The sequence below is a fragment of the Monodon monoceros genome, unplaced genomic scaffold, assembly GCF_005190385.1.
Source record: "Monodon monoceros isolate NGI ecotype Baffin Bay Population unplaced genomic scaffold, NGI_Narwhal_1 Super_Scaffold_9, whole genome shotgun sequence".
Taxonomy (NCBI): Eukaryota; Metazoa; Chordata; class Mammalia; order Artiodactyla; family Monodontidae; genus Monodon; species Monodon monoceros.
Window position 1 is genome coordinate 49,223,375 of NW_021703786.1, and position 26,461 is coordinate 49,249,835.

Below are 26,461 nucleotides of genomic sequence, written 5' to 3' on the forward strand. Positions count from 1 at the left end.
TCCTTCCTTCCTTCCTTCCTTCCTTCCTTCCTTCCTTCCTTCCTTCCGTCCTTCCGTCCGTCCTTCCTTTTGGTGCTTATTGTGAAAGAACCATTTTCATTATGTTTTATAAAGATTTGTTTATTTTGAATCTGATCTGTGAAAATCTTCTATATGCTTTGTCGAACCAGCCAAGTCAGCATACAAACACAGAATAACACGCATACACATTTATCATTGTAATAGGGACAGGGAGAGATGAAATCTCTACATTTTAATTTCATGTGAATATCCAAACTTGTATATTTGAAATCTGCAGCTTAACGCACATACTTTTCTGATAACACAGTTAGGCTTTTCCAATTTCAGTTACTTTTATTTTCATTATATAATCTTTATATTCATATTAAAGAAATTAAAAAACAAATTGCCTCTAATTCTAGCACTCCAAGATTAACAACTGATTTCATTTTACATTTTTCCTTTGTCTCTTTTCACAATAAATACTATAATAACTGTTGTGGACATATATTTTATATTCTGCTTCAAGCATTCCACTTACAAGCATTTTTCCATGACTTTTAAAGATACATTTCATTATTCATGGCGGTTATGTTCTATAAAGTCACCGTGATCATTGAAAACTATTCAGAGACTCTAATCACACCTTTTTTTTTTTTTTTTTTTGCGGTAAGTGGGCCTCTCACTGTTGTGGCCTCTCCCGTTGCGGAGCACAGGCTCCGGATGCGCAGGCTCAGTGCCCATGGCTCACGGGCCAAGCTGCTCCACAGCATGTGGGATCTTCCCGGACCGGGGCACGAACCCACGTCCCCTGCATCTGCAGGCGTACTCTCAACCACTGCACCACCAGGGAAGCCCTAATCACACCATTTTTGTCAACTGATCAATATATAACTTTGTTTGGTGTGTGTTTCTGCTTAAAGACACCTCATTTACTACATACTGTTGATTCATTAACATTGGACTCGAGGCCAGCAGCAGTGTAACTCATGCCCGAACAAAGCTTATCTAACACACGTATTTTCTCCATACGGCTCATCACAGCCTTATTGTGTTTAGGAACACTAGACAGCTTTGGAACTATGCTCAGAGGCTATTTTAAACAAGGAAATCACCAATAAAAGCCGCAAAAGTGTTAAAAATTAGCACTCACTGGACTGCAAAAAGGACACTTGTTTACAGTGTGAGAGATAAAACAAAAAAGATGTGGCTTTGCTTGCCCGCAGCTGGGAACATGCATGGCTGGTGCCTCAAATTTTTTGCTACTCCTATGCATGTCCACAAATGACCACGGAAGTGCCATGGGTTTTGATTCTGGAGTTACAAATAAAATTGGCAAATTCACAAATACAGAATCTGTGAATAATCATGAGGGTCTGCATTTTAGATAACTTTGTAATATGGCATCAGGCTGCTCGTTCATACTTTACCTAGACATTCTTTGTTGTCGGGATCAGAATGGTAACCAGATTAGCACTATTATACATAATGCCCCAATAAACTCTAAGGATGGGAATCCCATCTTTTAAAAAGGTCACTGATGTAGAATAGAAAATTGGATTTGTTAGTTTTAGGGCTTTTCCTAATGTTTTTTGGTTAAATTCCTTAGGACTAGTGAATGTTCCTGAGGAACCCATCGAGGAGGAGGAAGAGGAGGAGGAGGAAGAGGAGGACCAGGACATGGATGCTGATGACAGGGTGGTGGTGGAGTACCACGAGGAGCTCCCAGCCCTCAAGCAGACCCGGGAGCGGAGCACGTCTAGGCGGTCCAGTGCCAGCGGCTCAGACTCGGATGAAATGGACTATGATCTCGAACTGAAAATGATTTCCACCCCTTCGCCAAAGAAGAGCATGAAAATGACGATGTATGCGGACGAAGTGGAATCTCAGCTGAAAAATATCAGGTAAAAATATTTTTTTCTTTTCATCAGTGCTGGCTTTTAATTTGATTTAAAAAATTACTAAGTTCTTCTTAATACCAATTACTAACTTCTTCTTAATGCCTCTTAATTTTATATCCACTTTTTTCTAATTTCAGTCCTTTGTAGAATTTGAATAAAAGCATCTGATTTTTCCTCTTAATGTACAAGAGGTGATCCTTGTTATAAAAGCTATAGACGATATAGAAAGTGAAGTCACCTGTAGTCTCCTCTTCTAAGAGAACGACTGTTAGCAATTGGGTGAATTACTTTCCTGCTAGTTGTATGTGTATACATAACACATAGAGAAATTATAGATATCTTTGTACAAAAGTTAAGTTATACTGTTTATATTGTTTTGACATATGCTTTTTCCATTTAATGTAGTGTAGACATCTGCTAATTTTTCAAGTGTATGTAGTCCATTGATTTGAAAGTGTCATTGTTTATTTAACCAATCCCTTATTGATGGAGATTTCTGTTTTGTTTTTTTTTCCCTTGGCTGCGCCATGCGGCTCACAGGATCTTAGTTCCCCAACCAGCGATCAAACCTGGGCCCTCGGCAGTGAAAGAGCAGTGCCCTAACCACTGGGATGCCAGGGGATTCCCTGGATTTCTGTTTTCTTACTGTTGCAACAACTAGATAAATTCTAGTTACTGCATAAGTCAAGGCACGTGTTTCAAAATGTGATGTTGCTAAATTTCCTTCCAAAAAGGTTTTACTCAAATTACCACCTGCTGCCTACATAATTCACCAACCTTAGGTATTATCACTCTGATTTTTGCTATTCATGGACGAAAAAATACAGTTATTTTAATATGCGTTCTTTGATGACCAGTGGAGCTGAGCAGATTCCTGAGGGCAGATTGCATATGCATGGCTCAGAGAGGGCTCGAGGCTGGGGTGCTCTCTAAGAGTTCTTGATGGTGTGTTTGGGAAAAGGGAAGAAAAAACTTTTAAGCTGGTTGGTTTGTATGGCCTTGTTCACATCCTTATTTTTAGTTTTCAGAGAACTTTCCAGTGGCAAATGCTGCCGAATAATGGAACCCGTCCCCTGACATGGTGGGAGAGGTCTTTGGCAGAGACGCCTGTCCTTTAACGAAAGGGGTTGTAGACTCCGTTGTGTCTAGACTGTAGCCAGATCACAGCCTGGGTGAGCAGAGGCCTCCAGCCCTCTGCAGGCCTCTACTTAGCGTTTGTCCCAGGAGGAGGGGGCTCGCAGGTACGTGCTCTGCGATAGCTTGCAGATGCCGTGTGCGGAAACCACCCCGGAAGACTCAGGGGCCTGCTCAACCCCAAGCAGCCTCTTTACAGCAGGCTGGTCCTGGCTTTTGTAAGCAAATAATTACTGGTTTATGGTGTTGTAAGTGAATGTTGGCCATGTTAGATTGGGTTTCTTAAATTGTTTTTCCAGAGTGTATGAGATTGTTGTATGAGTGTTATCCCACAGTTCAAGTTGGTTTACTGTTCCCCCACCCTCCTTTTTAAAGGAACTCCATGAAGGCAGATACTCTATCTACAAGCAATATAAAAAACCGAATTGGTAACAAATTAACACCCGAGAAATTTGCAGATGTCCGACATTTGTTAGATGAAAAACGTCAACACACACGTCCACGGCCACCTGGCAGCAGTACTAAAACAGGTATTGTTGAGTTGTGTATCTGGGCTTCATTCTGAGTTCCAGAAAGCAAATGCAGACAGGGATAGGTTCTTGGATAAAACGCTGTCATTTACGGACCAATTTAGTAGTCCTGATTCATCACTTCTAAATTTTGGGTTAGGCATTGGCACTTTAGGACATGAAATTTAATCAGACTTTGCAATACTCGTTTTCAATATTTTTGTCCCAAACAATTATTTTACTCTGTATGTCATTGGTATACTTTATACATAAGGATAATAGAAATTAACTCGGGTTGTTGTATAAATGGTTAAGAGTTTGAACTGGTTAGTTTATATGTGCAAACACGCATATAGTGGGTACTTGGCCATGCCTGCTATGTGCCAGGGCTAGACGCTGGGAGTGTTAGAAGTCTTTGCAGGGGTTGCAAAGTAATCATAGAACTCAGATGGAAAAACATAAGGGCGCACATTCAGGTAATTCCACCTGAAGCAGAATGGAGTAAGTGCTGTGATAGGGCACTGTAAGCAGTGGGCTGTGGGAGCAGAGCGGGGAGGTGGATCTGTTGGGGGAAGATCTGTTGTGGGATGCTTCTCAGAGCACGTGGCTGTGGAGTGAGGCCTCGGAGAGGAAATAGGATCTCAGTTGGCAAACCTAATTTGTTGAGGCGGGAAGTAACCTGATCTTACATCTATTTTAGAAGGTAACTTGGTGGAGGCGTAGCGTGTGACAGAGAGCTAAGTGAGTAACAAGGGCCTGAACTAGATCAGGGACAGTGGAGGCAGAACTGATGACAGTGTCAGCCTTGGAGAGGAAGAAGACTCAGCGCTGGGGATTGCGGGAGGGAAGGGAGAGAAGCCAAGGGGCCCAGGCCTGAGGGGCTGAAAGATGGGGGTGCTGTCCTCAGAGAGCATAGGCAAGGTGGGTGAAAGCCCAGCACAGGGACTTGCTAATAAATGTGTTTTTGTGGTTGCTGTTATTGTGAGAGGGAGCTCAGGAGGACAGGCAGGTTTCGGGGGGGGGGGGGCTTGGAGGAAAAACAAATACGATTTGGGACATCTTCCCTTGATCCTTTGCTTTTTGTCAGTCTCATTACAACTATTGTTCAATGTAATAGTTTATTGAGAACTTCTTACATGTTCAGAGATTGCGGCTTCTGTCCTCAGGGAGCTTGCAGTATTTCTTGTCAGCCGAAATGTTCGTAAATTATTTGCTCTGCTTGATCCTACTACAGAAAACACAAAGCAGACAATTCTGCCTCAGAAGTTCCTTTCTGGAGCAGTCAGCTAAGGTTTTTTTCCCCCTGTGAGCCCCTGGGGATTCTCATTTGAATTTTCCCAGAGAATCCAGACTCTGTAGAGGGAAGGCTCTTAAAAGCCTGGTTGTGCTGGGCCCCATGTCCAGCACGTGTCTAAATCTCAGGGAGATTTGGTACCAGGTCCTGCAGAGATCTCAGGTTGACAGTACAGATAGCAAAGCATATGCACGTGGTCACGGTAGTACTTTTTTTCTTTTTCTAGATATACGCCAGCGATTAGGAAAAAGACCACATTCTCCGGAAAAGGCTTTTAGTGGTAACCCAGTCGTTCGGAGAGAGCCCTTTTCTGATGTACATAGTAGGCTAGGTGTTCCCAGGCAAGATGTTAAAGGCCTCTACTCTGATACTCGGGAGAAGAAATCAGGTTGGTAACACTGAAAACTGATGGGGAAGGGAATTGGGTAAGAGCAGAGACAATGGGTGTAGCACAGAAATACTTTGTTAGCAGAAGGCAGGAAATAGCATATGACCAAAATAAATTATTTTTCCTCTTTCATTATAGTCATCGTCATCGTCATCATAATGGTAACAGTGTGGAAAATTTAGAAAATGGGAAAGAAAACCCACCCCTGATTCTTTCTGTTTAACACAAATACTTTTTAGTTTCATGCTATTCCAGTCTTTGCCCATATAAATATACTATTATTTTCATATATCATCTTATCATAGGCATTTTTCCACATTGTTATAGCTTTTATAAATAAAACCTTTTTTTTTTTTTTTTTTTTTTTTTTTTTTTTTTCGCGGGGCGGTCTCGGTTGTGTTCTCTCCCGTTGCGGAGCACAGGCTCCGGACGCGCAGGCTCAGCGGCCATGGCTCACGGGCCCAGCCGCTCCGCGGCATGTGGGATCTTCCCGGACCGGGGCACGAACCCGTGTCCCCTGCATCGGCAGGCGGACTCTCAACCACTGCGCCACCAGGGAAGCCCTTATAAATAAAACTTTTAATTGCCTTACAGAGTGTCTATCTTATGAAATTCTGTGTATTTCTCTATTGTTAACTATTAATATTTGAAAAATTAATGGAGAGTGGGCAGAATCTGAAAGTTGACAGTGTAGCAGGCCCATCAGTTTGCAGAATGTTGTAGCTGGGAAGATCTGGGAATGGCCCAGTCCTGGCAGAATGAAGTTGTCCACGGACGGAATGGTGAGTCTCACCAGGCAGGGGCAGGTGTAGTATAAGCAGCCTCCCAGGTGATTCTGATGTGCCTATCATGGGGTAGGGTGGGGTCGGGGGGGGCACATATCCCCAAGCTGAGAGAATCTCCCGTTGGGTCCAGTTCTCTCAGTCTGCAGGCAGGGGACTGCAGCCAGGGAAAGGAGAGGATCTGCCCAAGGCTGCACCATGGTTGCAGGTGCCACGGACAACCCCCCAGCCGCCCTGCTGGCTCCACCCCCGCCCCCCGCCCCGTGCTTCCTGCACGTCAGGTGTTGCCAGTGCCCCTGTTTCTCAGCATCGACTGCCAGAGCTGAAATGCCTTCTCACCCAAACAGGTAGTTTATGGAATCGCTTAGGATCTGCACCCAAGACCAAAGAAAAGAACACGAAGAAAGTGGATCACAGGGCGCCCGGCACAGAGGAAGATGACTCCGAGCTGCAGAGGGCATGGGGGGCTCTGATTAAGGAGAAAGAACAGTCTCGCCAAAAGAAGAGCCGGTTAGATAACTTACCATCTCTCCAGATTGAAGTTAGTCGGGAAAGCAGCTCTGGTTCAGAGGCAGAGTCCTGATGCCCTTGGGGCCCAAGGCAGCTGCCCTGAAGCCTGACATTCTTTTGCAGGGTGGGGTGCACAGTAGGAACCCCCCCATGCGGGAGTTGGCGCCCCTCCCGTTCCGGCTCACGCAGTCACTCTCCGCTCTTGCTACTTCAGCAAGACATCTTAAGAATGTGACATGTTTTGAAGGGCATCTATCTAATCTTTTGCTGCAGAGTTAATAGTTCTGGGCCCTCATTTCTTTTCCCACCACCCCACAAGCTTTACCCTTTGAGGAAAAGGCAGCCCTCCAGATTTTGTAGACATTTTTCTTAATATTTTTAACCTTGTGTCTTTTAAAAGAAATGTTTTACACAGTTCATCCAAAGAGCAGAGAACTGAACTTCTCACTATTGCCTTGGCCCTGACAGCTGTTACCAGCACCCTTTTCCCAAGAAAAGTCAATTCCCAGGTGCTTATTGGACAGCCTTCGAGGGGGAAGATGAGGGAAGCTGCCAGCTCACCCTTCCAGGATCCTAGTGTGGGGGCCGAATCTCATGGACCTGACCTCAGAGGTGCACCCGTGCCGCCCAGGTAGATAAGAGCCGCAGCGTCGATCGCCCTTCGTTCCTCCCTGGGGATTTCTGTTAGGGGGCCTTGTTAGCAATCAGCTTGCAGTGAAGATCAAGTTCAGTGCTGTGGGATTTTTAGGAACGAAAAACTGTGACTTTGGGGTGGATTTTTGTGCTAGGGGTGGGGTCATGGGTTAATGTTGAACAATTTTTAAGTCTGTATTATGTTTAAAAAATATTAATGATTTAAAATTTTTAATTTTTATATGTGAAAATATTTCCTTTTGGCTACGAGGGAAGCTCAAGTGGTGTCTTCTTATGTGCTGTTAAATATATATTATATACTTTGGAAGAAGGCAAAGAGGGGAGCCGCATTATTTTTAAATGATCCCAACTGTATAGTCTGTCTGTTGTACATAGAGCTTAACTTGCTTTTTGGCCGCTGTAGGGAAAAAAACCCATCCACCTGAGATGGGAACCTGTCATTTATTTTCACTTCAGAAGTGATACACTGATATTTATTCTTTCTGTCTCCAAGTTCTGGCACTTGAAGACTTCTTCAAAACTGGCAAATAAGGTAATAGTTACAGAAATTTTAGTTCATTTATTTCTAAACTCCTTTCAGATTATTTTACCATGAGAAGGTGGTAGGTTATTTTGTCTTCCTGTCTGATTTTTATTTTGAAGTATTTAGTGTTGTATTCCTCTGCAGGCTTAAAAATAGTGTCTTACTTCAATTCAGTAGAGCTTAGGAGTTAAAGAGAATAAAGCCCGTGTTGCTTGTGTGATGTCACAACCCCTCACCTGTCTGGAATGTTCAGCACCCAGTGCAGCTCAGGGTTCTAGAGCTCTTTGCTCTGCCTGAGCTAATGGTCACATGATTAGTTGATTGCAGTGCGGTGAGGTGGAGGGCGGAACGAACGCTTTGTTTAATAAAGAAAGGCGGGGAGACTTGAGAGTTGCAACAAGAACTGTGTTGTCCATGTTTTGTTGGTTAACCTGCTTTTTCCCTCCCTGTAGAAAGATGAGAGCATGTAACCATGGTATGTTTCAGCTTCCTAGTGGGATTCTAGGAAAGAGCTGGTTCTGGTTTCCCTGCCAGTTGAGACCTAAGGTTTCTGAGGTTTCTCAGCTCTTTGCCCATGAAGCACACAGCTGGGAACCAGGTTCTTGAGGAGGGGCCAGGGTCTGGGCGGTTGGTCAAGTGAGAAGTGCAGGGGCTGTAGAGTCAGAGACGCCGACCCCTGGCTCTGCTCCGTGGGCCTGAGCCTCAGTTTCCCCTTCTAGCAAATGAATGGGCTGGTACCAGAGCCGCTGGCTTCGTTGGTGCGTCTTAATGGTGTTTTGCTGTCTCAGAGCGGTGGCTGCAGCGGGCTGGCCAGCACCAGTATCTGCGGCAGGTGCGGGGAGGGTCAAGGAGACAACTGAGGGTGTGCATGAGGTTGTGGACGGGACTACCCCCACCCCACTCCAGTCTCTGGGCCATTAGTGAGACAAAGAGGTCCCCGTGGTCAGGGTCCCCACTGACATGCTCTCTGCAGTGTTCAGAAAACTCCCCTTCTCAGACTTTCCCTTGTGTTTCCCAGTCATGACCCTTTCCCACCAGTAGTTCAGGCCCACTTGTCCCATGGCCTTTCAGCCCTCACCAGTCTTTTGCTAGGGATCAAGGAAGGCTTTCAGGAAGGGCGGTGGTGTGTAGTTAAAACTGTTGTGACCAAGAAAAATGCCTACTTCAGCAGCCTTGCAGTTCTCACAAACACGCACAGTCCAGAAAATTACCTTTAAAGACGTTAAGTTTTATCTCCCAAAGTTATTGGCCTTAGCCTCTCACTCTCCAGCCCACTCAAGCACTCAGATCTTGCAGCGTCTTACGAGTGTTCTGGAAGCCCAGGCCCTTTCTTGGGAGTTGGGGAGCAAAGATGGACAGTCGGTTTAGTCTTTACACATACGAGATTTTAGATACATTTTGCTGCTTGATAATAATTACAGATACCTCATTTCTGTTTTCCACTCTCCACCTTGGGAGAGGTGCCAACTACCCAGGAGAGCTTGTGGAGCCCAGCACACAATGGAACCCCTCCTCCCCTGGCCTCCTCTAGCCTGACCCCATGAGTCCCTCGCCTTAGGTCAGAAACTGTCTTCTCCCACTCCATCCCTGCAGCAGCCTCTTCACTGGTTCCTCTCCCCTGTCTCTCCTTCTCCATTCTGCACACTGCAGCTGGGATGAACTTTCGGTGTTGCTAGCAGCTTCACTGAGATGTAATTCACATGGCATACAGTTCACCCATTTAAAGCGTACATTTCCGTGGCTTCTAGTATATCCACGGAGTTGTGCATCCATTGCCATAATCAATGTTAGAATATTTTCATCATCAAAAAGAAACCCTGTACCCATTCGCAGTACCCCATTCCCTGTTCCCCACTGGCAACCACTAACTACTTTTTGTGTCTATGGATTTATCTGTTCTGAACATTTCATATAAATGGAAATCATACACTTTGTGGCTGTTTGTGACTGGTTTCTTTAACTAAACATACTTTCGAGGTTCATCCATGTTGTAATATATATCAGTACTTCGTTTCTTTTTATTGCTGAGTAATGTTCCATCGTATGGATATACCATATTTTGTTTAGCCGTTCATCAGTTGATGGACCGGTGGGTTGTTTCTACTTTTTGGCTGTTATGAATAAGGCTGCTGTGAAAATTCACGTACAAGTTTTTACATGGACATATGTTTTCATTACTCTTGGGTTATATACCTAGGAGTGGAATTGCCGGGTCCTCTGGTATCTCTATCTTTAACCTGTGAAGAGCTGCCAGACCGTTTTTCCAAGTGGCTGCATCATTCTCCATTCCCCCCAGCAACGTATGAGGGTTCCAGTTTTTCCACATCTTTGTCAAGACTTGTTATGTTTCGATGTGAATTGGTATCTCATTATGGTTTTGATTTGCATTTCCTTGATGACTAATGATGTTGGGCACCTTTTCATGTGCTTCAGGATGAACATTCTTACAAAGGTTATTCCTATTACTCCTCTGCCTAAAAGCATCACCATTGCCGATGGGATAAATTCTGAACTCGTTTGACAGCTCACGAGGCTGGTCAAGATCTAGCCTCTGGCAGTATCTCTAGCCTCTTCTCCCCATCCTCCCCGACCTTCTGCCTGCTGGTTTCCTGGAGGCATCTTGATCTCACCAGCCTCCCAGACTTTGCTCAGTGCTGTTCCTTCCCCCAGTGACTCCCTGGTCCTCTCCTCATCCCACTTCAGCTTTGCCTTCTCCTCTCCCTCATCCTCAAGGACTTACAAACCTCTCCAGGAAGCTACCTGCAACTTCCAGAGCAAGGTTATTGGCCCTGTTATGTGTCCCGTGGTACTGCCACGAAGGAGTCTTGTTACATTCCAGGGTTAGGTTATAAAGTCATGCCTAGGATAAAAATTGAGTGTAATCAAAACTCCTTTCAGACACCTTGAGGAAGGCGCCATGTTGAAGACCATTCTCGCAGGGTGCAGTGCGGCTGGTTCCTGCCTGTGCAGGAATAGGTCACAGTTTCTTTCGCTGAGCACCAGGAGAAGTGGTTAGCCTGCAAATAGGGCCGTGTTATGCAAGCAACACTTATTTGTAGGTGTTAGACTCACACTCAGGCGAGCAGTTCGCTTTTGAAGAGGCTCTTGGGAACTGAGACAGGCCACGGGAGCAGCAGGGGCACAAGCTCACCTCTGGCCCTCCCGCCTGTCTGCTCAGGGAGCGGAGTGGCAGATGGAATGGCCCAAATGACTTAAAACTGTTTTCCTTGACTTTTTTTTTTCCTAACTTTTTCAGACAAATACCATACTGTTTGCCTAAGTGAAATATGTATGTAATGCCAAATCTCTGTACCCCCTCAAGCCAGCACACCGGTACACTGGATCACAGTTCCGTCTTCCTACTTTGTCTTCTTGTTAGACTGTGAGCTCCGTGAGAGCAGGGCCACGTCTGGCTTGGTCATGGGCTTCCCCGGTCCGAGTGCCGTGCCTGGCACCTGGCAGATCCCCTGTACACATAGCTGGATGTGGGAATTCCCCAGCTGCTGGAGCAGCTCCATTCTCTGAAGCCCCAGCATCCTCTTACCAGCTAGTCCTCGTGGTTCTGCCTTGTACACACAACACTTTATTTTCATGTTTTGTTTTCCCTGCTAGCAGCCCCTGTGAGCAGGCTTCTTCATGTTGTTATCTCTGTTCTTCCTACCAGGCCAGTCCAGAGTAAATGGTGCCTAAAAAGTGTTTGGCAAATGAATGAATTGTGGGAACCCAACCCAGCTCTGGCACCTTTGTCTGCAGGCTAGTCTGCTTCTAGCGGAGACTACCACATTCAAAAAAGAGGAAGGTTGTTCACAAGTGCATAAATCGCGCTTGCATAAGAAAGAATCTCATTAAGTAGACCTCCGTGAAGTTCAAATTTTGATGATCTGGCTATATCTGAGCTGAAGCTTACCTGGCTTTGTAAAGAATTTGCTAGAGAGTCATGTAGATAATCCAGAATATTTTTTAGAAAGCATTCATCTGCACCCAGGAGACCAAGAAAGGAAGCCGGCGGGTGGATCAGAGGCCCCAAAGAGAGACTGCTGGGCCGATTCTTAGCATCTGATCCAATTGGTGAGGAAGTGACAGCAGCCCAAAGAAGACACAAAGAAACAACTCGTTCCTGGCAACAACTCTTTTGCCTAAAGTAGGCTTCCCACTGTCGCGCGGAGCAGTTTTAAAGTTACAGTGAAATGCTAACAGGCAGTTTGGATTAAAGTTAACAGCAAATGACGGCTTCACAGGTTAATTAATTGCTGCACAAATAAGTTGATGTACAAGTATTTGCTTTTAAATCTTACACAATAAGAAGTAAATTAGAAGTCAAACCATTTTTTTCTTTGAAGAACTAAAAGGACAGAATGTCTTTGATGAACTTGAGAACAGCATACTGGCTTCAAGGCAGACTGTTGTTGTGTAGTCTGACCAATAATAATGTAGAACTTTTCTTACATGTTTATAAAATAAATCTTAGAAGAAAAATAATACTGTAGCCTTTTTTAAAACAATGAAATTCTATGAACGTTTCACAGAACTTGGATGTTCCTGGGAGCGGTCAGGGAAATGCTGGCTCAGAAGCTTATTTCAAATAGTGGTGAGGCATTGCAGTGGGCTTTTGCTCTGCTATAAATACAACTCTAGGGTATGGGTGGTCTTTAACCCACCAAAGTCAGCACCCGGCACCCGGGGTTCTTACCTGGTTTTGTTGGAGCAATTCCAGAGGCCCCCTCTGGATGACAGAGTCTTCAGTAGTTGAGATTTTGTGTTACCTCAGACTGTGTCACCCCTGCCTCGGGACCAGTGTTGGTTAGAGCAAGGGACCACACCATCGACAGGAGAGGTGATGAGGCCTTCCCGTCCCTCCCTGGGGCTGTCATGTGTTTAATGCGTCACCTCTTAGTGGCAAGAGTTCGTCAGAGGGCCCGTGAGCAGGAGACGGCACTGTTTTGCTCAGGTAGAATGTCTTTTGGGGGGGGGTCAAATGGGGTGACGGCTGGGGCTGGGCCCGCAGCCTTGGGGACTCGTTCTATCTCATCTGCAGACTTGAAAAAAAAACCCAAATGAGTCCCTTCGCTTCTTGGGACCTCAGTGTCCCTGCCTGTCAGATGAAGGGCTCAAGTGGGATGACCTCCAGGTTTCCTTCTAGTGCTAATGTCAGTTCTAGGATCTTTGCTGAGGTTTCCCAAGGAGCATCAGGAGTGTAAGTTGGACGGGAAGGAGTTGGGGGCAAGCAAGAGGCCTAAGCCCTTGCACCCTTGGTTCCATGAGCCGGTGCAACACCCCCGCCCCAGCCCTCCGTTACGAAAGGAGAAGGAGATCCTCTCCCTTGCTCCCTTCCCCGCTTGGCCCCCCTTCCCCAGTGCGCACACACACCATTCTGTTTTACCTGGGAGATTCTTTAGGAGGTAGCCCAGTGTCTTAATCATCGGCTCAGGCTGCTATAACAAAATACCATGGACTGGGTGGCTTAAATAACAGAAACTTATTTTCTCACGGCCTGAAAGTAGAAGTCCAGGATCAGGGTGCTAGTAGTCGGGTTCGCACGAGGCCTCTCTTCCTGGCTTGCAGACAGCATCTCACTGTGTGCTCACATGGCCTTTCCTTGGTGCGTGCGCTTGCAGAGAGAGATGTCTCTTCCTCTTCTCAAGCCACCAAGCCTATTGGATTAGGGCCCTACCTTTTTTTTTTTTTTTTTAATTTTATTTTTGTCTGCATTGGGTCTTCATTGCTGTGCGCGAGCTTTCTCTAGTTGCGGAGAGCGGGGGCTACTCTTCGTTGCGATGCGCGGGCTTCTCATTGCGGTGGCTTCTCTTGTTGCGGAGCACGGGCTCTAGGCGCACGGCTTCAGTAGTTGTGGCACGCAGGCTCAGTAGTCGTGGCTTGTGGGCTCTAGAGTGCAGGCTCCGTAGTTGTGGTGCATGGGCTTAGTTGCTCCATGGCATGTGGGTTCTTCCCCGACCAGGGCTCGAACCCGTGTCCCCTGCACTGGCAGACAGATTCTTAATCAGTGCGCCACCAGGGAAGTCCTGGGCCCTACCTTTTTGATCTTAATTATCTGCTAAAGGCTCTATCTCCAAATGTAGTCACATTGGGGGTTATGGCGTCAACATATGAATTTGGGGAGGGGGGCACAGTTCAGTCCATGGCACCCAGTAATGCAAGGGTCCCAGTGTGTGTTTGTGGAATGAGGTCACTGCTTTTTAAAAGCTCACAGACTGGGAGGGATTTTGATCCATGGGTCTGAAGGCAGTAGGGTTTGTAGTTCAGAGTCCTGGTTCTGGAGGAAACAGACCCATTTGACTGAGTCCACCTCGGCCACTTACTAGCCCTACGGCCTTGGGCAGATTACTTAACCTCTGTCTCTGAGCCAGCATCCCCATCTGCAGAATCGGGGTAACCGAGTACGGTGGCTGTGAGGGTCAGACGAGGGCTTGCGCGGAAGCCCTTGGCACTGAGTCTGCGTCCCCTCCTGACGCTCAGTCAATGCGAGTGATTACCACTGCTTTTCAGTCTTCCCGGAGCCCCTTTGCCAGCTCTGTCCTCTGCTGCGGTCCCGTGTCTAGTCTCAGTAACATCCTCACTCTTCCAAACGCCCTCCTCCCAGCCTCCTAGGACTCAGAAGGCAAGTGGGTAATTAGAAATATTTCCTGTGTCTGGGGGCGATGAGGCAGGCCTGTGGGGACAGCCCCCATCCCCTGGTGAATTGTGCTCTCCACTCACTCTCCAGACAAAGCAGTTGGTCCTTTCAGCTCAGGCTGAACATGTGTCCTCCATCCCCTAACTTTTAAAACTGTTTATTGTGAATTAATTTAACAATTACAGAATAGCTTCGAGGGTAGAACAAGGAACATTTTGCCACATTTCATTATTCATTCTTTTCTTCCTCCCCTCCCTCCCCCCTCACCCCCTTGTCCCCCACCAGCCACGAACTGTTTGAGAGTTACCTGCCTACATCGCGTCCCTTTACTCCCTAAATGTAATACTTTAGTGTACATTTTCTAAGAACAAGGACATTCTCTCATATGACCAGAGTATTGTTATCAAATTCAGGAAGTGTATAATTTTAATCAGTACAATAGTACCTAATCCACGGTTCATGCTTCAGTTTTGCCAACTGTCCCAATAATGTTCTTTTCTGGTCTAGGATACAATCCAGGATCACACACTACAGTTAATATCCTGTCTTTAGTCTCTTATAATGTGGAGCAATTCCTTTACCTTTCTTTGCCTTTTATGATGTTGACGTTTTTGAAGTGTTCAGTCCGGTCATGTTGTAGAATTCCCTCAAGTTGGTCCCTTACCATTTGTTTAAAGTAAAATGAGTTAAGAAGCCATTTTCACATTGCTTTTGGATGTAGCTACTGAATGCCCAGCCTTGCATTAGGCTCTGTGAACCGGGAGCATTATATAGCCTGGCTCTGACTTAGGACCTTAAGTCTGGGTTTGTGGGGACAGCAGTTACTGTCAGAAGGGCTTGAAGGGCCCCTGCGTGCTCGTGATTAGGGGTCAGCTGTGCCGGCACCAACAAGCTTGGAAAATACATCTCGGATGGATGCAGGATGAGTCAGCATTCTGGAAGTCTCCAAAGATGCAGAAAATGGCCCTGCACCTGTTCCAGCATCCACTCATCTACTCTGCCTGGCCTCCAGAGATGTCCTGAAGTTCACACTCCAAACCAAAGTCCTGTTTTCTCTCAGAAACCTCCAGCAGGCTGCAGTCGTGGGTTCCAGCCTGTCCTTACTGCTGCTCTGCTCTGCGGCCTGGGTCTGTTCTCTCCCGCTCTGGGCCAGTGGTGGGAGGGGAGCCCCTCCTTGCTCTGCCAAGTACCCCTGGCACTGGGAACAGGGAGGGAAAGAGTCACTGAGCCCTGAGTGTGGGAAGACAGCCAGCACCCTGGCCTGTGACGAGGTTAAGCCAACTTGGGGTGATCTTCGTCGTGATCTGGCAGATGACTCATCACACCTGGAGCTTTGCTTTTCCATCTGTTTAACTTCTCTGTTGGATGGTATGTACTGTGAAAAACAGTGAATCGTAATCTCTATTCATAAACAACCGTGTGACATCAGGGAACTATCGTGCTAGTTGGAGGTATTTTGTCAGACCAAAGCAAACAATGCAAGAATGTTATAAGTGACATCAGTCTTTACAGAACTTTGGCCAAGCAGGCTTTCACTGTGAGAAACAAGATAAAATTGATTTTCATCTAGTCATTAAGTCATCACCATTGTCTGCTGTGTTTTAACACTTATATTAACACTTCAAAGTGCTCTCCCTGGAGATGCAGGCATTCATGTGAGAGAGACATAGAGTCCCCTGCCTTTTTGGTTGTAAATTAATTAAAATTAAATAAAATTGAAAATTCAGTTCCTCAGTGACTGGTGACATTTCAAGGGCTCAGTAGCCACATGTGGCTAGGGGCTCCCATGTTGGACCGTGCGGCTCTAGACCCTCATCGCCGAGTTCTGTTGGACAGCGCTGCTCTGCACGGCCAACAGTCTGGGAAGTAGAGGTGCGGGAGAGACTTCCTTCTGCGACAGACGTGGTCACACAGGGAAAATTGGACAGATCGTGAAGTTGGCATTTAAACATGACTGCAGGCTGTTGGCAGTGTGTCCTCTGGGCTGCTGGGTTGGATCAAAGGTGTGCTGAAAGATGCATGGAGTGTCACTTCTTCTGTTGTTCTGGTAGCCCAGAGCTCTGTTAGGTTAGTTCCATATCATGGGCTGTAGTCAGGTGTTAAAGAGAATGCAGCCAAAGCTGCACTGAGGCAGCGATTCAGGCAGCTCGTGGGTCTTTCCACTCACCTGACCCTCCGCAGTCTCAGGGCCTCGCGTGCGCAGCGGAGTGTCGGAGCCCCGAGCTGTGAGGGTGCTTTCTGTAGGAAGGACCCCGGGCCAGGCGCTGGGGTGAGGTGTGTAGTGGCAGGTTCCGGGGCAGGGCATGGGGCTGGGACCCACCCACGTGGGTGATAAACAACGGCTGGATTAATACTGCTCCTGCCCGTCACACATGTGCTGCTGAGATCATCCAGCCCTGTTCCCGGGCCAAACCTCGGCTCGCTGTTCCACCAAAGTGTGGGTGATGGGGCAGGGCTGGCTGGTGTCTCTGAGCTCCCAGGACCCAGCCCACAACTGCTGAGGAAGCCACGCAGCCAGCCGTGTACAAGTGAAGCGTCTGTGTCTACTTGAAAGTGCCTGCCGCCTGTGGTCCTTGCCTGTGTGTGCGCCTCTGTCCCCGCCTCCTGGCTGCCCGAGCCCTGGAGCTGCGGGGGGAAGCTGAGCAAGTCGAGGCCCACGCCGCTGCCTCTGCTCCAGCTAGGATGTGGCTCTTCCACACTCTGCTCTGCATGACCAGTAAGTCAGCCTCACCCCCTGCCCCGAGGGGCTGCACAGCCTGTCCATCTGCGTGTCTCTGGTGGGGCTCAGAGCCTGAGGGCAGGGAAAGTCTGGGGACTCCCCCTGGAAGCCCGTCTTGCTCCGTGGGTCAGACCCCCAGGTAGGAAGGACCTCTGAGGCTCTGTTGGCTGCTGACAGCGTGTGGCTTTGGACTCCAGGGCTCTGCCTCCTGTTCCTCCCGCCAGCTCCCCTCCCCATGCAGGCCCTCTCCCCTGGAACCCACTCCAGGCAGCCCCTCAGGTCTGTGCCAAGCTTGTCCCCAGAGTGTGGAGGCTGGTGCGGCCCACCCGCCCAGCGGAGCCCCCCGGTTTAGCTGACGAGGGTGAGGACCCCGTGCGCAGGTGAGCACTGATGAGAGACCGTGCGGCGAACGCGTGGGGGGAGCCTGCTTCCTGTTCCTGACGTTAGGGCCCCTGAGTGAACCTGTATGGGGGAGGGGACACTCCCTCTCCACTGCCTGGGGTCCCATATGGCCTTTAAAACTCCTCTGGAAGCCCCTTGGGGCAAGCCAAGCCAGGAGCCTGCACCTAGCCGCTAGGCCCCAGGGATGAAAATAAGCGTGGTCAGCGAGCCCCTGGGCACTGCTCAGATCCAGCCTGAGGCGAGGGTGGTCCTGTGTAGTGATCTGGCAGGCTTCCCGGGGGCCTCCTGCGCTGGCCAGGAGCTGGTCAGAAGAATGAGACTGGACATCAGGCAGGTGTAGTTTCAGGGCTGCTGGGAGCCTGAGTTCTCCCCAAGGATGGGTGGGGGCTGGCTAGTGAACGCCAGACAGTGGCTGAGAGCTGAGGCCAGGCTGGGAGGGGGCTCAGAATTAGCACCCACCATGGGGCCAGATCACCCAAGAGGCAGGCCAAACGTGCATGGGGCACGAGCAAAGCATACATTTTTGGATACCTTTTAATATTTGGTATTTAAAAAACATCAAAATAGTCATCGTGGAAAGATCAAAACTTTGTTGAACTTCCTTTTCCTTATTTTACAGTTTAGACTTCCCTTTACTTTCAGTTACATATGGTGTGTGGAGAAGGTCTCAATGCTTTTTATGGTTTATGGCTTTGATCCCCCATCACCAAGTGTGTCCATACCCTGGTCCACCCCATCCCAGTAGAGAGGAGGTGACTGAGGCCCAGAGAGGGGTAATGACTGGCCAGTTACAAGCAAGTACTAGTAGAAGCGGGGCTCAAGCCCAAGCCTCTACCTGCCTCCCAGCTCTAGAATACCCCATGGCCTGGGACACTAACCCTGGTGTCACTCTGGTCTCCTGCTTGTCTCTGTCTCCTGTGGCCTCTGGAAAGACCATCTATCACCCCAGCACCTTTTTCAGCAATGTCAATCCAGATGACATTTATCAAACCCCTTCTGAGGCTAAGGCACCCCCCAGGCTGACGGACAGCAGAGAGCAAGATGGAGCAGACTTGCAATGAAATCACTTACCCCGCTTGGCTATGCTATGGGCTGGGGGTAAGATCAGGGCCCCAGCAGTGCCAGTCTGAGTGGGAGAAATGAAACTGTGACAGTTCTTCTCCAAGCTGTGAGGTCCTGAGATTTAGGGATGGACCAATCATGAAGAGCTTCCTGGAGGAAGTGAGATTGGCGCTGAGTCTTAAGGGCTGGAGAGAGTCTGAGAAAGTGACAAGGAGATGCCAGGGAGGGTGGAGGAACCCCTCAGACGGTGACCCCACGCCCAGGGCCCTGCATCCTGTGCCTGGCTGCACCTCCCTAGGCTGGAGAGAATCCAAACTGTTCCTGGCCTGACCTTCCACCCTTCCCAAGCACCCACTGTGGTGATGCCCACTTCTCATCAGTGGGAGCAGATGAGATAACATCAGTTGTCTGAGACAGTCAGATGTAGACACAAACACACTGAAACCCTGGAGCTGCCCACCTCGTCCTGCTACCATGCAGCCTGCTGTTCTGAGGTCAGTCTTCACCCTGACTCATTCTGTGACCACAGCCACTCACTTCTCCCCCCAGGGTCTCAGAGGTTGCGTCTACATCGCTCGTGTGAGGAAGGGAACTGTGCTAGTGGCCTGTAAAACCTTACAGTGGTACACGAGCCAGCAGTCCAGGGCCGGCTCTGCTGTTGCACCAACTTCAGGCTGGGGCCTGGGGCCCTGCTGCATCCTGCTGGGGGAGTGGGGAGGTGTCAGACCTGCCTCTGCCCGGGGCACAACCCCAGACCTGAGTGCAAGTGTGTGATGGGAAACCTTGGCCATTGAGGATGGGGGACTGTAGTGTCCATGGTGGCCCTGAGGATGGGGGAGGTGCTTAGCAAGTGCAGACAGGTGGTGCGGGGTGAGAGGGAGGCTTTCTGTGCAGGAGAAACAGTATGGACAGAGACCCGGGTGTGAGGAGTGTGTTTAAGGAGACGCAGGGTGAGGTTTGAGTGGGAACAGAAGGCTGTCTGCTCTGACGCTGCCTGCGCCCCACAACCAGGACACGCTGGGCCCTAGTGGGGAGCAGGCCACACGCACACAATAACCCTGACTCTCTGTCCCCAGCCAGAGGGCCCACTGAGACTTCAGGTGACACACAGGGGATGGGGAAAGGGCATCCCAGGCAGAGGTAAGACAAGCACAGTGTTCGTGGGCCAGCCGGGTGTGGAGAGCGGTCCACGCAGGAGCCAGACGCCTCCGACCTTCTCTGGGAGGCTGGCTTGGGGAGTAGCTGGGGGCCATGCGGGTGGTCAGGGTGCTGGTGGAGAGTGTGGGGGGCCCAGAGTGCCAGGCTGAGGGAGCTCGGGCCACACCCTGAGGGCAGTGGGAAGGCCAGCAGGCCCCTAGCCCGGAGGTGACAATGGGACGTGCCTGTGGTGTAGAAGGCAGAGTCCTGGAGAAAGGGGAGGCAGACAGTCCCGTGAGGAGCCGCTGCTGAGGTCCCATCCAGGGGGGTTGGGGCAGGAGGGCATGGGGAGGGAGAGACACGAGAAATGTTTAGGAGGAAGAAGCACTTTAGCACAGAGCACAACACTGTCTGCTCTAGACCTGTCGGCCATGGTTATTAGGTAGCCTGTGAAGGGGGCCAGGGTGGGGGACCGAGGTATGAGGTTTGGGGCTGAGACGATGAGGCTCAACATGGAAGACCCAGGCGGGTGGGTGGAGCGTGAGCTGCCCCACGGGACAGGCGGCCTGCAGACCTTTCTGGGTGCTCTGGACTGGGCGTCAGGAAGGCTGAATCTAGTCCTAGCTCTATGGCCCGGCTTCTTGTATATGTGCGGGCAAACCATTCCCTGCCCTGCATCCACCCCTCCGGGTTCAGTTTGCTAAACCAAGAACAGTACTGTGAGAATGTGTATTTAAACTGCCTGGTGTGATGGGGGAGATAGGGGGTGGGTGCAGGCAGTGGTGGCTGACAGGATGGAGGGGACTCTGACTCAGCGGGCCTGTGTGGCCGGGACAGCTTGGAGAGGCGGCCCTGTGGGCGCTGTGGTGACAGGCTCCGGTTCAGCCGGGCTCTCACCACTGGCAGCCCAAGAAGGAGCCTTGAGCTGGCGGGCAAGGCTGTCAGAGAACGTGGCAGGCCTCCCTTGTGGTTATAACACTGACATTAGCACCCACATACTGAGCCTGCAAGATGTCAGATGCTGCGCCCGGCCTTGCCCCACTAGCCTGCACGGTCCCACGTCACAGATGGGGAGACTGGGGTGAAGTGACAAGCCCAAGGTCCTTCGGGGACTCCGTGGCAGAGCGAGGATTTGAACTCAGGACTGTCTCCCTCCTGGGCTCATGCTCTCTTCTCTGAGTCGAAGTGGGAAGTGGGAAGAGAGGGGGTCCCCTGATGGAGGCACAGCCCGAGCAGAGGGACCACGGCAGGGGCCTGGGGGAAGTCTGCCCCAGCAAGGCGGCCCACGCCTGGTGGACCCCAGGCACTGGCTGGCTTTATGGGAAAGCTCAGCGGACCCGGTGACACTCCTGAACACACACACACACATAAACATGTTCTCACTGACCTAATTATCAGCTCGATAACCCAGAGCTCTGCCCCAGCTCTGAGCTGCTGGCACGACAGGGAGCCAGGTCTCTGTTTACAGCATACCCCCCCCCACCCCCGCAGTGCCTCCAGCTTTTATTAAAGGCTTTAGAAATAGGCAGACCTGGGCCCCAGACACAAATTACAATTTGCTGATGGGCCATGAGCAATCACCTGACCTCTCTGAGCCTCAGCACCAGAGTATGGTACCTGGAAGACAGCAGGTGGTCAAGGAAGGTGGCTGTAATGGTCTCTCTGCTTATCTCCTCCGCTTTCCCACCCCTCAAGAATCTTGCACCAAGATCCCTCCGTTGAACAAAGCAAAATGGGGATGTGGGGGGTGGGGTAGGGGATCAGGAATCTCTGTCCCTCTTTGATGTTTCCAGGACACTTCATCTGGGCCTGGCACTGTGCTGAGCGGGACTCAGTGGTTGGGGTTGTGTCATGGGTGACTCAAATCAGATTACAGTTTTGGGGAGACAGACTTTATCACAGATCACTCTGACCCAGACACGATTTAGTCAGAGCCAGACAGAGACCTCACAGGATGCCGAGGGAGCTCAGGGACCATTGGGGTACTCTGGCTGAGAATCTGGATTGGCTCCTGGGGCAGGGCCCCAAAGGATGGGGTAGAGGTGGGAGAGTGATGAGGAAGGCATATTGGGCAGAGGGAACCGCTTGTGCAAAGGCCCTGCGGCGGGTGGTATGCAGATGGTGTTCCGGAAGTGGGGTGTTGAGCCAGAGAGCAGAGCTGGCAGAGGGGACACTGGGCTGGGCAGGGAGGTACCATGGATGCCGGGGGAGGAGGCTGGACTTATCACAGGGGTTTCAATTCATGTCTCTTAAGTCACACAGATGGTAAAAAGGGGAAAGAATGCCTTCCAGTCACCCCTTGTAAGAAGTGGGTAGTTCTCCCTTTTTAGTTTTTTTGACCTGCCCCATTATTTTAAAACAAGTTTTATTTTAGCACATGGTGTATTTTTATGAGTCACCACCAATCATTCCGGGCAAGGCAGAGGTATAAAGGGAAAGGAATAAAGTACAGATGTCTATTTTGTGCCAGGCTTGGGGGAGGGGACTGGGAATTGAGAGGAGAGAGTGGACACTACCCTCTCACAGGGTGCCTGCTCCTTCAGCCTTTGGAAGGTTGGGTTTTTTTTTTAATGTTTTATTTATTTCAGCTGCACAGGGTCTTAGTTGCGGCACGCAGGATCTTTTAGTTGCAGCATGTGGGCTCTTAGTTGTGGCATGTATGTGGGTTGTAGTTCCCGACCAGGGATCGAGCCCAGGCCCCCTGCACTGGGAGCGCAGAGTCTTACACCCTGGATCACCAGGGAAGTCCCTGGAAGGTTGGTTTTTAACAAAGTTTTAAGCATGTACAAAACTAAAGCAAATAACATTAATAAACCCAATATACCCATCACCCAGATGACACAGCTATCAAGATCTTGCCGCGCTTGCTGCATTTATGTGTTTCACTGTCCCTTTTTGTTTCCTTTGCCAAAGTATTTTGAAGCCTTGCTGCTCACAGTTTGGTCTGGGGACCAACAGCAGCTTGGCATCGCTTAGCGGCGGTCAGACTAGGATCTTAGCACCACTCCCTGACCTACTGAATCAGAATCTGCATTTTTTTTGTTGTTTTGTTTTTGTTTTTGTTTTTTTGTGGTACGCGGGCCTCTCGCTGTTGTGGCCTCTTCCGTTGCGGAGCACAGGCTCCGGATGCGCAGGCTCAGCGGCCATGGCTCACGGGCCCAGCCGCTCTGCGGCATGTGGGGTCTTCCCGGACGGGCACGAACCCGTGTCCCCTGCGTCGGCAGGCGGACTCTCAACCACTGCGCCACCAGGGAAGCCCTGCATTTTTAAGAATATACTTGGATGATTCATTTGCACATTAATGTTTCGGAAGCATTGTTTGAAAGAAAATCCCCAGCATCAGTCATTTCACCCTTCAGTACTTCAATACGCATTTCTGAAGTACTTGGGGATGTTTTCTTACACAGCCATAATGTTCTCATCACCCAACAAAATTAATAGTAATTCTTTGGTATCATCTAATACCCAGTTCTTAACTCAAATCTTCCTGACTCTCTCAAAATGTCTGTTTCTAACAGTTCAGATCAAGAGCCAAACAAGACCCACACACCACGTGTGGTTGCTATGCCTTTCTTAGTAGAGAGTGACCCCCTTGCTCATTTTTGAGGTTTGTGTGTCTGTTTCAAATCTTCTCTTTACTGCAGAGCGCAGTTGCTTGTCTTGCAGAACATCTTGCAGGGTTTGTGCGTTTGCTTCCTCTCGATGTGATTTGTCCTTCAATCCCCTACATTACCCGAAACTTGGAAGTTAGGGCTAATGCCTTCATTAAATTCAGGTTTAACTTTTTTGGCGAGCATCCTCTAAACAATCAGGAGGATTTTGCCATACGTCCTGCATTTATCTCACTCCCTTTTGTCTGTGTCCTTTGCCAACGTATTTTAGAGAGTTGCTTCTCAGTGTGGTCTGATGACTGGCAGCCTGGGCATCACATGGGAGCTGTTAGAAATGCAGCGTCTTGGGCCCCAGTATTCTTCCTAGGGGGTCACACTAGGAGGCACACATGCCTGGGGGGCCCACTCTTAGCAGCACTGAGATGAACTAGCGGGCTGGGGTCGGGGGGGTCAGCCTAATTGTGAAGTGCTCTATCAAAATTTCATCTAAGTAGTTTTATCCATTGATGATCGTGGCCTGAATTAATTGTATTTCGTTATGACTTGCAAAATTGTGTTTTTATGGTTCTATTATTCCTTCCGCATTCATTAGTAACGATTCTTCTGTAAAGAACTTTTTCTCGTCAACTAGGACCATTTGGTGACCCTGAAATGCAGCGCATACAGGAAAGGCAAGAAAATTGCTTAATGCTTTCCCTTTAATAGTCAATTTTCAGAGTAAGGGCATAATGCCGTCATTACTTCCAATGGTGAAAAATGCAGTGTTTTGATTTGTTTTTGTTTTCTCTCTGTCTTTTAAGTATCATTATGAACCCCTGGAATTTTTGTGTATTCAATGTGCTTCAGACACTTGCAATTATTATTTTTTTATTGAACTGTAGTTGACTTACAATACTGAGCTAGTTTCAGGCGTACAGCAAAGTGATCCCGTTATACATACATACATATACATATATATTCTTTTCATATTCTTTTAATTATAGGTTATTACAAGATATTGAACATAGCTCCCTGTGCTATACAGTAAATCCTTGTTGTTTACCTATTTTATATATAGTGGTGTGTATCTGTTAATCCCAAACTCCTAATTTATCCCTCCCCGCTCCCCACAATTATTATTTTTTAATGTAAACTTTTTTGAAGACAACACATGCAAAAATGGACAAATTCAGATCAGTGAATTTTCAGATTAAATCAAATCCACATGCTGATACCAATTTCAAGAAACAGAGGACATTACCAACATCCCAGAAGTACCTCCCATGGCCCCCTCCAGTTATTACCTTACCCCCAAGAGTAACCACTCTCCTGACGTCTGATACCATGGATTAGTTTGCCTGTTTTGAACTTTGTATAAATGGAATTATACAGTATGTTCTGTTTTGCTCCTGTATTTATGAGATCCAACCCACCTTGTTGTTGATTATTTTCATTGCTGTAGAGTATTCCACTGGTGAATATACCACAGCATATTTTTTCTACTGTTGATGGATATCTGGGTTGTTCCAGTTTGGGGTTGTTATGAATAGTGAGGCTATGAAAATTCTTGTACATGTCTTTTTGTGAATATATGAACACATTTCTATTGGGTTTTTGCCTTAGGGTAGGATTGCTGCGTTACGAGTTATGCATGTGCTCAGCTTTAGTTGATAACTACCAAACGGTTTTCTAAAGTGATTGTACCGATTTACATTCCCACCAGCAGTATTTGAGGGTTCTAGTAGCTCCACATCATTGTCAGCACTTGGTATTTTCTTTTTCATTTTAGCCTTTCTGGTGGTTGTGTAGTGGTATCACATGGTGATCTCAGTTTGCCTTTCTGTGAAGTCTAATGGTGCCTTCTCATATGATTGCTGGCTATTTGGATAATCTCTTCTGTGAAATGTCCTTTTTCTGTTGGCTTACATGACTTTTTCTGTTGATCTGTAGGAACTCTACAGATTCTGATAGGAATCTTTTGTCAGATGTTTGTATTGCAAACATCTCTCTCTCCGTGGCTTGCCTCTTCATTCTTAATGATGTCTTTTGATAAACAGAAGTTCTTAAGTTTAATGAAGTTCAGCTTATCAATTCTTGCCTTTATAGCTAGTGTTTTTTGTGTCCTGTTTAAAAAATACCTGTCTACCCCAAGGTCCTTTGTTTTCTCTTAAAAGCTTCATTGTTTCCTTTTTCATATTTAGATATATGGTCTATCTAAGTCCACATTTAAATCTTCAGTTCATCAGGAACTGACTTTTTGTGTATGATGTGAGAGAAGAGTCAAGATTAATTTTTTTTTCAATATTGATATCCAAGTGACCCAGCACCATTTATTTAAAAGAGCATTCTTTCACCACTGTTCCTCACCGTCACCTTTGTCATAAATCAGGTGCCCATATGTTTCTGGACTCTCTGTCCCATTGATCTATTTTCTATCCTTGTGCCAATATAATTCTGTTTTAATAACTATAAATTTATAATAATCTTGATAAATGATAAGTCCCCAAATTTTGTTATTCTTCTTCAAGAGTGCCTGAATATTCTTGCCCTTTGCATTTTCATATAAATTTTTAAAATTGGCTTGTGAACATCACCCTTCCCCCAGTAATTTGCTAGGATGTTGATTGTGGTTGTATTGAAGCTATAGATCAATATAGTGATAACTGACAACAACATGGAATCTTCTAATTCATGAACATCATCTGTTCCTTCATTTTAGATCTTTAATCTCCCCCAATCTTTTAATAGTTCTTAGTGTAGAGGTTTTGCATATGTCTAGTTAGAGTTACTCTTAGACATCTGATTTTTTTATGGCTTTTGTTAACGGCGTCTTTTAAAATTTTTCATTCTTCATTTGATCATTGATGGTTCATAGAAATACAATGGTTCTTTGTATTTTGCCTCTGTATCCCATGACCTTGCTCAGGGCACTTATTAATTCTCAATGTCTGTGGATCTGTTGGATTTTTCAATCTACTTAATCATGTCATCTGCAAATAATGACAGTTTTATTTTTTTCCTTTTTAATCTTTGTGCTCTGTATTTTTTCTTTTTTCTTACTTCTGTAAAATCTCCAGTAAAATGTTGAATAGAGGTGGTATGAGTCAGCATCCCTGTTTCATTTCTGATTTTAGGGGGAAAGCTTTCAATAACTCACCAATAAGAATGATGTTGGGAATTCCCTGGTGGTCCAGTGGTTGGTTAGGACTCCATGCTTTCACTGCC

At 47.7% G+C, this 26,461-nt stretch overlaps 2 protein-coding genes across 10 annotated transcripts in view; both read left to right on the top strand.

Moving 5' to 3' along the window:
- Positions 1-9,722, top strand: part of NCBP3 (nuclear cap binding subunit 3) — a 29,448-nt gene extending 19,726 nt beyond the window's left edge. Inside the window, exons 10-14 of one of the 2 annotated variants that reach the window (XM_029213353.1) lie at positions 1,610-1,904; positions 3,411-3,565; positions 5,065-5,226; positions 6,356-6,518; positions 6,987-9,722. In XM_029213353.1, coding sequence (XP_029069186.1) covers positions 1,610-1,904; positions 3,411-3,565; positions 5,065-5,226; positions 6,356-6,518; positions 6,987-7,095 — 884 coding nt within the window. In that variant the 3' untranslated portion in view covers positions 7,096-9,722. Of the gene's footprint in view, positions 1-1,609; positions 1,905-3,410; positions 3,566-5,064; positions 5,227-6,355 lie in introns of both variants that reach the window. The other variant, XM_029213355.1, reaches the window with a different exon arrangement.
- Positions 9,723-16,709: 6,987 nt separating this feature from the next.
- The window catches only part of ITGAE (integrin subunit alpha E), an 82,485-nt gene continuing 72,733 nt past the window's right edge, over positions 16,710-26,461 (top strand). For all 8 annotated transcript variants that reach the window (XR_003792096.1, XR_003792097.1, XR_003792099.1 and 5 more), the window contains exon 1: positions 16,710-17,042. Coding sequence is in view for 3 of the 8 variants with exons in the window: in XM_029213341.1 (XP_029069174.1) it covers positions 17,009-17,042 (34 nt within the window). In the remaining 5 variants the exon portion in view is untranslated. The remainder of the gene's footprint in view (positions 17,043-26,461) is intronic.